The 12,967-nt window shown below is 31.2% G+C and overlaps 1 protein-coding gene and 1 non-coding gene across 3 annotated transcripts; both read right to left on the reverse strand.

Moving 5' to 3' along the window:
* Positions 1–7,937: 7,937 nt before the first annotated feature.
* On the reverse strand, positions 7,938–12,477 carry LOC111017447 (transcription factor TCP20). 2 transcript variants are annotated; one of them, XM_088126763.1, is made up of 3 exons: positions 11,234–12,477; positions 10,777–10,841; positions 7,938–8,507 (listed from the first exon to the last, which is right to left on the reverse strand). In XM_088126763.1, the coding sequence occupies exon 1, from the start codon at positions 12,150–12,152 to the stop codon at positions 11,439–11,441; it is 714 nt and encodes a 237-aa protein (XP_087982889.1). In that variant the 5' UTR covers positions 12,153–12,477; the 3' UTR covers positions 7,938–8,507; positions 10,777–10,841; positions 11,234–11,438. The 2 variants fall into 2 exon arrangements, with proteins under 2 accessions (XP_087982889.1, XP_022148884.1); XM_022293192.2 differs by lacking the exon at positions 7,938–8,507 and having other exon boundaries at positions 10,527–10,841.
* On the reverse strand, positions 10,259–10,332 carry TRNAV-CAC (transfer RNA valine (anticodon CAC)). The gene has a single exon. It is a non-coding gene; the product is annotated as a tRNA-Val (tRNA).
* Positions 12,478–12,967: the final 490 nt, after the last annotated feature.

Here is a 12,967-nt window from a genome sequence, read left to right on the forward strand (position 1 = left end):
ATTGTTATGCCGTATTTATTTTTTAATATATATCATGCATTTTATTAATTAAAAAAATAGAAAATAATGATTTTACCTATGTTTTGAAAAAAAAAACTTGAAATAAGAACTAGAAACAAAAAACTTAATTTTGTTGTTTTAAAAATTTATACACAATTTTAGAATGTTTCTTAAAAATGAAAATATTTATCAAATACTCATATTTCTCAAAAATTGAAAACGAAAGACAAGAACTAAAAAGTTTTAAATGTTATCGAATGAAACCGAAATTGTGTGAATTTTTAACATGAGTTTCAAAACTAAAAGTTGGACTTAAAAATTTAAAGGTCCCTACAGAAGTGAAGGAAAATCAATTTAAGTCATATTTTAGTTTTGTATTTATTTTGTTTTCCTCTGTTCATTTTTAAAATGTCCAATTTTAGTTTATAAACTTTTAAAAGGTCTAGGTTAGGTTTTTAAACATTATTTTTTCTAATCTAGTCCTTGAATATTCAAAATTCAATTGTAGTTCCAAAACTTAAAAAAATTGTTATTTTGGTCCTTGTCCTGCATCTGTGTTAATTGTTTAACAAACAGATTATATGACTTCAAGAAAATGTGTACTGATATATTGATGTAACATTGTAGGTCGGCCACAGGTTGGTTTGAACGAAGGTAGGCGAATATCAAGTGATTGCATAATAATAATAACCAAAATTGTTATTTTCTTAAAGTTCATGTACTAAAAGATATTTTTAAAATTATTAAATCATAAACATTTAAGGGCCAAAATAATTTTTTTATAAAAAAAATCAGAAATAATATTAGAAAATAATTAAAAAATTTAAATACCAAAGCTATATACATATACAAAACTTAAAAAGCTAACAAAAAGAAAAAGGCCAACATTATTTATTTAGGGCAAAGGGGAAACTAGATGTTCTTTTTCTTTTCTTTTTTCCTCTTTTCCCTTAAAAATATAAAAATTATTTAAAAATAAGTGTCTAATTAGTGAAGGTGGCTTTCTATGTGTATCTGAGTCAGCTCCACGTTGTAGAGTGAGTGTTTGAGGAAATCCACTCATTTTATATATGGAAGCCAATGGGAGAATCCATCACTCAAATAATCACAAAATAAATCTTTTTGGGTCTTTTATATATATATATATATATATATATATATAAAAGTCTCTGCAATTCTTCTTTACTTTTAAATACAAAAATTATTGTAATTTTTTTTTCAAGTAGACAGTTTCTATGAGACATAGACCTTCAAAAAGTAAAGGAAGCGTGCAAATGTTTCTCATATTAGATATAGTCTATAGATTAGTCATCAAAGTACTAAATGAAGTTTAACTATAAGACATACCTTTTGAACATGGATGAAAGTTGACCATAGTGATTCGATGGGGCAGGGTGTGGATGAGTTGTCGATCAAGAAATAAAAGTTACTCAAGGTAGGGGTGTTCACGAGTTGGGTTGGGTCGGGTTGGAAGGGGTTTTGGACCAACCCGAATTTTTGAGTTAGCCATTATAAGAACAGTTGGATTTGAATTGGATGTTCAAGCCAACCCAACCCGGTTGGGTTGCCGGGTTGTATATATATTTTTTAATTTTTAATTATCACGACAGCCATATGGAGTTAGGATTAAAACTAAATATAATAGACGATTGAGATTAATATACAAAATGAAAGAAGATAATATGAAAACCTTAATAATGAAAGGCTAAGATTAAAACTAAATTGATGGTTGACATTGAGGATAAAGATATTATATATATATATATATATATATATATTTAAAAAAACACTCATATATGCATAAATTTGAGTTGAGTTGGGTTGACTCGATTTTTTAAAGGTTGAACCTAAAACCCAACACAACTTGATCGGATTGGAAAAATTACAACCCAACTCAACTCAAGGCTTCATCTAACCCAACCCAACTCTTTTAGTTTGGGTTGAGTTCGTCGCGTTGTCGGTTTTTTTTAATATCCCTAACTCCAGGATAAAAGTCTAGCCTAGTGATGCGACAATTACAAAGGTGGGTTTGTTTGTCTATTAAAACAATTAGTGAGTTGGGTTCAAATGTTCTAAATTAAAAAAAAAAAAAAATGAGGTCAACACAAGTTGTCTACCTCATAAGTTTGATAGTTTAAATATTTTAATGATTAAAATTTTGTGGGTGTAATTGTAATAGTTATCGTAGTTTAAAGATTCACTTAGGCGAGATTAAATATATGACAACGCTACTCGATATTGTAATAATCGTTGATTAACAAGAAAAATATTAGATTGTTTATAAAATTTTCCTTTCCTAGAAAAATTAAGAGTATTAAAAAATAGATCAATAAGAAAATGAGTCATGATACTTTTTTCTCAAAGATTTCAAAGAAAATAACTTTAAAATAAAGTTGGAACTTATTAAAATATGAGACTAAACTAATTTTTTTTTTCTTTTAATATTTTAGAAACAAAATTAGAAATATGGGTAAGCTTCTTCGTGGGTCCCACCCAATTGATTGAAAATTTGAAATATGGTCAAAAAGGTTGCATTTTAATTTGGACAAATCTTAACCACTTGCTCCCTCTTTAGTCCATGGATCCTATCTTGAGATGGGATGGAAAACTTTTCAAAGATACCATACTTCAATATCATTGCCTCTTATATTTACATCAACATTCTAAATCATATGAAAACTAACCATTACACACAAATAGAAAATAGAGACGTCTAGATAATCGAGTAATTAAATTGAACTTTTAAGGAAGAATATCGTTCAAAATAATTTATGGAACATCAGCTTAATTTTTTTTTGTTAAGAAAAATTGGTAACTGTATGAACGACTTGTTGAAGAGCTTATCAAAATGTTCAAATTCTGACTAGGCAAAAAGGACGGTGGGGCGTCGAGTAGAAGATAGATAGATAAAACTATAGAGTTAGAATAATTTTATGTAGAACATCAGATAAAATAATAAAAATATAGCTTACATGCGATATATTATTGAAGGACCAAGGATGATGTTATTCCTACTTTAATCCTCGGAGAATATTCCATATGATAGAGTTTGTGACATGGCATTGGGCAACCCATAAAATCCACACCATGGTGATTGGTACTATTCTTTTTTGTTTCTTTTATTTTGTTTGTAATTTTTTTTTAAATATAATTTTTTTTCTACATCGTGTTATTTGTTGGTAAGGTACCGTAGTTGAACACAATGACACACTTTTTTATAAAAATAATTGTTGCGACAGGATTTAGATATGGACTCCGATATTGAATGCTCCAATAAAACATTTACATGCTTAAAATTTCTGCACACCTATGTAGTGCTAGATCTAACACATTTCGATAATAATTCAGTTGATAATAGTGAAAAATAGGTCCGACCAATCACCTTGACCCAAACGATTTGATCCACATAACTTTTTTGGCCTCACTCCAAGTGAATCTGATATACGATAATTTCATCTATAACAATAGTCTCACTTTCGAGTGTTAGGTGGTCAAATAAATTGGGCTCATAGGTCAAGCTTATTGGATTTATTTATTTATTTTTATTTTAAAGTATATTTGATAAATATTTTATTTAGTTTTGTGAGATTCAAAGAATAAAGTTTTTTGTTTACATCATTATTTGTTGGTAAGGTAACACAGGTCAACACACTAGCTAGCACTATTTTTTTTTATAACAAAAACACTTTATATATTTTATTTTTTATATGTGACATCTGACTAGTTCCTTTATTTTATAATGTCTATTTTTTTTTTTTAAATTGGGTTCTATTTAGTTATTTCATTTCACCTATCTCTTCTTCCATTATCAGTTACTTAGACTTCTTGCAGGGGTAAGTTAAAAAATGGTTGCTAAAAAAACATTATGAAATTATTATTTTTCCGAAGCTAATTCAGAAAATATTGTAATTTAAAAATTATAATTAAATGAATTGATGAAATCATCTCTTGGATAAACGATCTTTGGTGATATGACATGCCACGTTAAAAACCATCTCTTCATAAGACGATTACTATCATTTGATGGTTTTTAAATGTAAATGTTAAATTACTGGTATGGAAAAAGAAATAAAGAGAAAATAAATATGAAGAAGGAAAGGGCAAAAAAGGAAAAAGAAAAAAACTTGTAGAAGTTCTTGATCTAAGAATTGAATCAGTGACCCATCAGATGATCAACAAACAAAGAAAGAGACAAAATAGTTTTTAAAAACTATAATAATAATAATTTTTTAAAATCCACTTATCCTATTTTAATTACAATATTAAAATTTTTTAATTTTCAAATAATGGTCAAAGAATGCTTAGGACTATTTAGAATAAATTTTCAAACTTGAAGGATAAAAAATGTTTATTTAAAATTTAATAATCAAATTGACATATATTCTAAATCTTAAGGAGTAAAAGTATTTATTTTGAAACTTCATATGATCAAATATAAATACATATTTTCTTTATACTATTTTTCTAATTATCTCTCCTTCGCTTCTCTCTCCAATTCATCTTTCCTTTTTATATTTTTTTTTGTCATCCTTCACATTTATTCTATTTTAATTAGAATATTAAAATTTGTTTACTAGGCACGTGACTTTATTATATAAAATGATCAATATAAATATATATATAGTAAAAACCCACCCTACGATAATAACTCTACATACTATTTCTAATAAAAACCCACCCTACGATGATAACTCTACATACTATTTCTAATAGATACTATAACAATTTTTTTTTCTTCTCTATTCCTAAATACTTGTACTTTCAATTTTGGTATTACATATATAGAGAACATTAATGACGCATCTCTAACTATAACGTTAAGAATTTTACTAGATATGTAGAACCGTTATCCATAGTAATCAATCAATAAAATCCACTTTACAGATAACAAACTTCCCACCTGTCTAATTATGATAGACAACGCGACGTCATTAAATAGTTTCCTCTTCACTCTTCGTGTGGGGCTCGCAAAATGTGAAAATTTTTCACACAAACAAAATACGTAACATATAATTAATTTTTAATTAAATATATATATATATATATATATATATATATATACATATATATGAAAAGAAAGAAAAAAAAAGATGAAAAACTGTAATAAATGAGGGGTTGGAAGGCTGTGGGAAGGCACATGGGCTGGAAGCAGCATAGCATTGTGCTCTGCTGAACCTGTCTATTCTTTTCCACAAGAGATTCACATGTCACAAACTCCAAGTGGCATTTTCTATTTCCTTTTTTTAAATAAATACATATTTATAATAAACCCCTAAATTTATAAAAGAAAAAAAAAGTTGAATTCTAAATTTCTATCTTTTAACTTTCGACGTGTATTTTGCTTCTAATAAGTCTATAAACTTTTAAAGATGTATCTGCTTTCTTAGGTGATCTTACTATGAACAGAAGCTTTTCCATTGTAAATTCATGTGACAAATTTTCTTGTTCAAAAGAGGATCACTCATCTTCTTCATTCTCAACAGGAATGCATCAACAAAACTGCCATTCTATATATATCGTCGTGACATGAACTAATTTCTCATTTTCCCCACCTCTACCCGAAATCCTGCTTTGGTGGGGTTCCCTTAAGGTGATATCGAAAGTTTACTTTAGTATTTCGACATCAGGAATCAATGAATTTTTCAACACTTGAAGGTGGGCACAAGCCTAAGAGAGAGCGTAGGCGATGTGTAGGCTTAAGTCTCTGTTGTTAACTTCTTTAGTTTCATGCTTATGCCAACAAATGCTTGAACTTGCCTAAAATGATCAGCTCGTCATGTATTCCTCAAATAATATATTAATCGAGCCACATACAAATGTTATACTTGTCAAATTAATCACATGGATATTTTAGACACAAAATTGAAACTTCAAGAGCTTATTACATATATTTTTTTAAATATATGGATCAAATAGACACCGTTCAGGGACTATTAAAACCCTTTTAAAATAGATGCTAAATAGGCACAATTCTGAAAGGGGTCAAGTCAAATTGCGACAATCAAAATCAAAAGAGAAAGATAGGGGGCAGACGATGTACCGACAACGCCTTACAGTGTTAGGAGGCGGCACTGTGCTTGATAGCCGACTTAGAAGATTGACAAGGATCAGTTAATTCTAGTTTAAATATTTTGTTTTAGTCTTTACTCTAATTAAGGTTGGAGGACCAAAATAGGATTTAAACTAAAATTATTTCAATTCATTTTTTTCTTATAAGCTAAATTCGTTTTGAAGTCTAAAACGTACGTTTAATACTCTTACGATACTTCATTTCAAATATTTCTCTATGTAGATATCTACTCATACCGAAATAAAATAAAATAAGTGCCTATGTTAGGTTTGCGTTAAATATTCTGAATAATAATAATAATAATAATAATTTTGGAAAAACTATTTTATAGTGGAAGTAAAAAAATAAAATAACATGGAAATTTAGATATTTTCATGAAAATAGTTCTTAAACCTACAAAATAACACCAAGTTAAAATTAATATTTTCAAAGATAATACTCTTGGAGAACCTTTTGAAAATGTCTTTTCATTCTTTTTTTTTTCTTTTGTGGAAATATTAATTTAAACATAAAGCCAAAAAAAAAAAAGATTTTATTTTAGGAAATTAAATAAGGTATAGGGACTGATTCTGAGATGGACCCGGGTCAGATCCGATCCGAACAATTCTAATCTTTTGTAGTGGTCCAATAATCAACTCCATTTTGGACCACTCTCACGTATCCGAATCTCGAACACAGGCCCACTCACCCGATTCATTGATGGTGATTTCCCAATGATTTCTAATTTTCTTCGACATCTCCATAGGTTCGACATTGATATAAGACGTCGGTCCATATTTATTACGTATCGTAGAAATATTGACAAAATAGCGGGATTGTGCACCAAAATATTAACGATACGAACACAAATATTAATAAAAAGAATTTATAGTAAGATTTCAATACTATTTTGTTCACCGTACTTTTGACTTTGATTCATTTTGGTCTATGTACTTTCAACTTTTGTTTGTTTTAGTCTATTTACTTTCGACACGTTTATTTGGTCCTTATACTTTTAAAAATTAACCATTTTGGTCACTTCATTATCATTTTTATCTCATTTCTTTCGATCATAATTTTAACACAATACTTCACATTCACTAAAGTTTTTGAAATATGGTCATAAAATGATTTCTATTGTGTCTAAAATTTGTGTTCAAATTTTGCAAATAGATACCAAATTGATTTTTTTTTTCTAAGTAGATAGACCAAAACAAATGTTTTGAAAGTGGAGTAGAAAATGCTTATCGCAGGTGTACTGTCAAATTTTAATAAAAGTGGTAAGTCAATATCGATATCATTATTTGGATTAGGTTTCTAGTTTACTCATGTACCACATATACAATCGCTTAATTTTATTTAGAGAATCAAAATCGAATAAACATGTAATAAAATAAAGATAAAATCAATAGGTAAGGTCCTAGGAAATTAATTTCACCTATTCAATTCAAACCAATTACTTAATTACTCAAAAATAAATAAACTATTCATTCTATAGGCTAAGAAATCTCAAAGCTAAACTGTCTCTCTCAAGTGCAAGCTATTTGCTTACTAATTAAGAACGCAATATCTCTATCTAGTTTCTATAACAAGACTTTATTACAAAAACGAGTATAGTATTGCGATAATTGACAAATATCTCCAACCAAGAGGTTGTGAGTTCGATCCTCCACCTCCACATGTTGTAAAAAAAAAAAATGTAAAGACTTTATTGAATGAATCTTTTAACAACTCCTAAAGTAAAGACTTTATTGAATAAATCTTTTAACAACCCCTAAATGGCTTCTAAATTTCTCTGATCTTAAAATTACTCCTTTAGTTATGCATCAGTAAACCATTAAGCATATAGAGACATAAATAGAACATTCATAAACATTCAATCAATCCATAAAGTTTAATGACTACGTCAATCTTTAAGATAAAGGAAATTAGCTATCATGTTAAATGTAAAACTACAAACTACAAAAATCAACGGAAAAAAATAAACTAAATCCGTTACGTTATTGATCGTCTCCAACTCAATCTCTACGATCCTGAGCTTTGAAAATCTAAGCTCCTTGATGCTCATTTTCCCTCTATTTTCGAGTTATCTCATGTTTTTCTCTCAAAAGGTAGGTAAAAAGTCTCCCTTGGCGATTGAAAAACCTAGTTTTAAAAGGTAAACTGTCACTATAGCATCATGGTGCCATAAGTGAGCGGCATGCCGCTGCACAGGAAAAAGGCAGGCAAAAAAAATGTTCGGAGTGCCACAAAGCTGGCCTTTTGGGCCAAATTTCTAGCTTCGTTCTTTCTTTCCTACAAGTGTTGCGACGTCTTTTCGGGTGCCCCATCATTGTTCTCTTCGGTGTATTTGGGCTCCAAAAATTGTTGTAATGTCTTTGTTGCTTGCTCAAGCTATGATTATCCTCTCAATTTGATTCATTTATGTCTCGTTTCCTCTCGATAATTCATCAAGTAACTAAAATAAACAAAAGTTAAAAAGTATATAAACCAAAATAAACCAAAAGCCAAAAAAAAATAGAACTAAAATAGTATTTAAACCCTATAATAACTTAGACAGAAACGCGTGATACTTATTTATTGATTTGAGTAAATTTGTGAGTTTGTTTATTTTTTATTTTTTAGCATTTAAATTCTTGATTGATACTTGTATTTTCATATTACATGCAACATGTTGGTTATCAAAGAAGTAGTGAAGCTTTTGCATGAGGAAGACGACGATCTCACAGATATCCAAGAGAGAGATGAGTGGATTTAGGGTTTGGGTATTGGGTTGGAAAGAATGGGCTTGGTGGATTTGGGCTTCAAAATGGGCTTGCTTCCTATTTTCTTTGTTTATAAGGCAGTTTACAAATTTGCAATTTCAAGAGGTTTTTTAGGGAGGGGATTCGAACCCGCAATCTCATAGTTGGAGGTATATACCAATTACCGTTGAGTTATGCTCGCTTTAGCGCAATTTCAAGAGGTTAATTAACATGGTAGAGAAGATATAATAATTTCTAGAACAAATTTTACTTTTTGACTTTTTAGGTTTGAACTTTGTTGTACGAAAAAGGTAATATTTTAACCTCCTACTCCATAATGAAACTAACATACTAAACACGTTAGATGATGATGTGCCAATAATGCTTATGTAGTTGATTTTAGATGACGAGACACGATTTCTTCTTCTTTTTCTTTGCAACCCTACTCTTGTGTAATTTGCCTTCCTCTTTCCCATTCACGATAATTCACTCTTCAAATTACGCACGAGTCCCCACCCTCGTGCAGCCCATTTTTGCATCATACCCTCCGCTCAACAATCCTTATTAAACTTTAGTTTACAAAAATGGATCGTTTTGTTGACTTACCTGACTTTATTATGATCAAATTTGATTAAACAAAGTCGTCACTCCAATGTGACGATTAACACCTTGTTTAAAGAGAGACATGCTTGTCATGTTTAAATGACAACAAACAAATCAAATTTGTTATGATTCATAATGTTCTTTTATAACCAAAATAAGTTTTTAGTTCAAAATAGGACAATCTCAGCCCTTTATTTTCTCCATCAATAAAATTCAAGTGAATATGTGAAGAAGAATTTTAACCAAAATAATAATAATAATAATAATAATAATAATAATAATAATAATAAAAGACAAAGATAATGGTAAACTATGATTGAATTTAATGTTTTATCACTCATTTTTCTAAAATTTGATGTTGATCCTTTCTTTTTCTAATACATAAAATAATATTGTGTCCGAGTCCGGGATCGAACGGGGGACCTCTACTTAATGAGACTAGTATGATAACCAACTACACCACCTAGAAACAAATGAAGATGAACCTTAAACTCTATCGACATTTAATATTTAAAATCTTAATTTTAATCTTTTAACAGTCCTATTAATCGTGAAAGGCACCACTTTGAACATTTAATCTTATAGAAGTTTACATTTTGCTTTTTACTTTAATCATTGAATTATGCTTAGACTGACTACGAATTCAAACTTATAATCCGTCATGTTTTTTTATAACAAAAAGAAGTTTTTAGTTCAAAATATGACAATCTCAATTTTTTATAATAAAATTCAAGTCATTATGTGAGGAAGAATTTGAACCAAAAAATAATTAAAATAAAAAAACAGAATTTTTTTTTTGGTTATTTTTCTAAAATTTGATGTTGGTCTTTTTTTTTTCAATTTAATACATAAAACAAAATTATGTCTGAGCCCGGATCCGAACCGAAGACCTCTAGTGTGTGAGACTAGTGTGATAACCAACTACACCACCCAGACATTGATCATATTGGTCTTTAGACTTTATCCAATTTTAACATTTAAAATCTTTAACGATCCTATTAAATTTTATAATTAATCATAAAAGACATCACCTGATCTTATAGAAATTTACATTTTACCTTAATGAGTTGAACTATGTTTAGATGGACGACGAATTCAAATTTACAATCGATAAAGGAGAGACACTGATATATGATAATTCCAAGATTATTGAAATTATTTGAGAATTACATAGGCCGTGGAATTCTCATCCTCTGAATATAGACCACAATTTTCTAATGGATAGATTGTTGTTATCAAGCATTAAATGCAACGATGGAAGAAATTTCCACATCATTTTCAAATTGAGAAAAATTACTAATATTACAACCATTTTTCATTTTTCGGAAATTATTTATATATATATTAAAAAAGAAAAAAAATAAAAAGGTAAAAACACACCTCAAAATTGAAGAAAGGAAAGTCAAATCAATCTTGTAATGAAACCACTCTCTTCAAACTTCCACCTGCATGTTACATTTACAATTGCCAATCCAAATCAAAAATCAATTTAAAAAAAATACATTAATTAGAAAAAAAACCAAATTTCACATTTTTTTTAAATGTCACTAGAAAGTTTAAAAAATTAATTTTATTTTGTGTATAAGAATTAAGAAATTAGTATTCATAAATTAAAAGAGGTCATCCATAAAAATAAACCATGAAAGATGAAACAGATTTTTTTTTAAGAAAAATAGTTTAAACAGCAAAGAACTATTTTTCAGTATAGTCTGGAATAAATTTCTTTTCACAATTGTAAAATCTACAAATTTGATAATTTGTGAAGATTAGTCTAAAATCATGACTTGTTAAAGATTAAAATGATTTCGAGTCCAAAGATGAAGATGAGGAAAATTACCTGAATTTGAACAATCAAAGCACACACTGCAAATACGAAGCAATCTTCTTCTTCATCTTCTTCTTCTTCGCTACGCAATTTCTAGAGCTTCTTCTTCTTCTGCTAATTTTCAGACCTAAAAATCTCAAACTCTATCTTCTGTAGATCAAAAAGAAGGGAAAAAAAAATAGAGAAAAAAGGGGAAAAAGCAAAATCGTTGTGTTGTTCATCTGGATTCTTGAGAATCGTCTTTGTCCGGGGCTTGCTGTTGGTGGTGGTGGTCCTCTAATGGGGCGGCGGAATCGTCCCGATTTTGGGCTAATTGGTGGTAGATTTGGGAAAACGACGGCGTATTCAACATCCCCCGGAGATTCCCCTCCTGCGAAAGCCCTAGCTCCAGCCCCGGAAGCTGCTGATTCCCTCCGGCGATAATCGTGGGGAAATTGAAATTCATCCCGGGAAACTCGAATCCATGGAACCCGAATTTGGGGTCGGAGGCGAAACCCGACCCGACGGCAGGCCAGAAGCCAGGGGCGAGATGGGATCTGGGCCAATTGGGGCGGGCGTCGGCGGAGAGGGAGGCCGGGGCGGAGTGGAGGGCGGAGGCGGGGACGGTGCCGGAGCCGGTGGCGGCGATGATGGAGGGCTCGGCCTGGTGGAGGAGCCACTGGATGGTCTCGCCGTCGGTCTTGTGGCCCAATTCGCGGGTGAGCTGGAAGACGCGGGCGGCGCAGAGGGCGGGCATGCGGATTCTGCGGCCGCGGCCGTCCACTTTCTTGTGGCGGTCCTTGTTGGAGGTGCGCTTGGGGGCCAGTTGGGTCTTGGTTTTGGGGCTGGGGGAAATAATATTGAAGTCTTTGACATCTGGTGGAGCTGAGGTCGAGGCCGAGGCTGTGGCTGTGGCTGATGCTGATGCTGGAGATGGCTGCTTCTCTGCCATGTCTGCTAATGGGTGGGGGTAGGGGAGGACCCAAGGGAAAAAAAATGGTGGGTTCCTCTCTCTCTCTGGGCTAATGGGGTTTATGAGAGAGATGAGATTTTGAGGAACACAGAAGAGAGAGAGAGGGAGATGGGTCCTCTATGATTGAGTTTTTGGAAGCTGACTTGGCTGCCCCAAGGACTTCTTCTTCTTCTACTTTCTTTCATTTATGAGTCAATTTCCCCCTCTAGAGGGGTGAGGCTTACAGTTTTCAACTACACTTTGAGCGGTTGTATTGGCGGCCCAAAGAGTGTAGTTGTTTAGGGTCGAGAGTTGAAAAGTAATATGGGTTATGAATGTTTAGTGTATGGAGTTAAAAGTAGTATGGGATTGTAAAATATGTGTTGCGGGTGCATAATTGGTTCAAAAGAGTGGAGTTGTTTAGTCTAGAGAGTTAAAAGGTAATCTCGGTTGTGGACGTATAATGTGGGGTATAACGGTCGAAGGAATTAAAAGTAGTGTGAGATTGTGAAGTTTGTGTTACAAGTGAATAATTGGCCTAAAGGTAGATTGTAAATTTAGTGGGTTAAGTAGTAGATTATGTTTAGGGAGTTAGTTGTAGATTAATTTGTATTTAGGGTGAAGAGTTATTTAATCTATGAGCAAAATTACAATTAGAGCTAGAGGGTGTGTTTTGTTTAATCTTTGAGATTTTAAAGAGTTGTGGGTCAAATTGTAATGTTGTGCCTATTTGGATTTTGTATTTATAAAAGTTTCTAACCCGGTACTTAACCTTTTAATTTTGTGTCTAATTGATCATTCTCATGTCGGGTATG

Source organism: Momordica charantia (assembly GCF_013281855.1).
Source record: "Momordica charantia cultivar OHB3-1 chromosome 7 unlocalized genomic scaffold, Mcharantia_2.0 BLBB01000007.1, whole genome shotgun sequence".
In the NCBI taxonomy this organism is placed as follows: domain Eukaryota; kingdom Viridiplantae; phylum Streptophyta; class Magnoliopsida; order Cucurbitales; family Cucurbitaceae; genus Momordica; species Momordica charantia.

Bases quoted from the DNA above. Each gene is read 5' to 3' on its own strand.
- LOC111017447 (XM_088126763.1), bottom strand. From the start codon at position 12,152: ATGGCAGAGAAGCAGCCATCTCCAGCATCAGCATCAGCCACAGCCACA.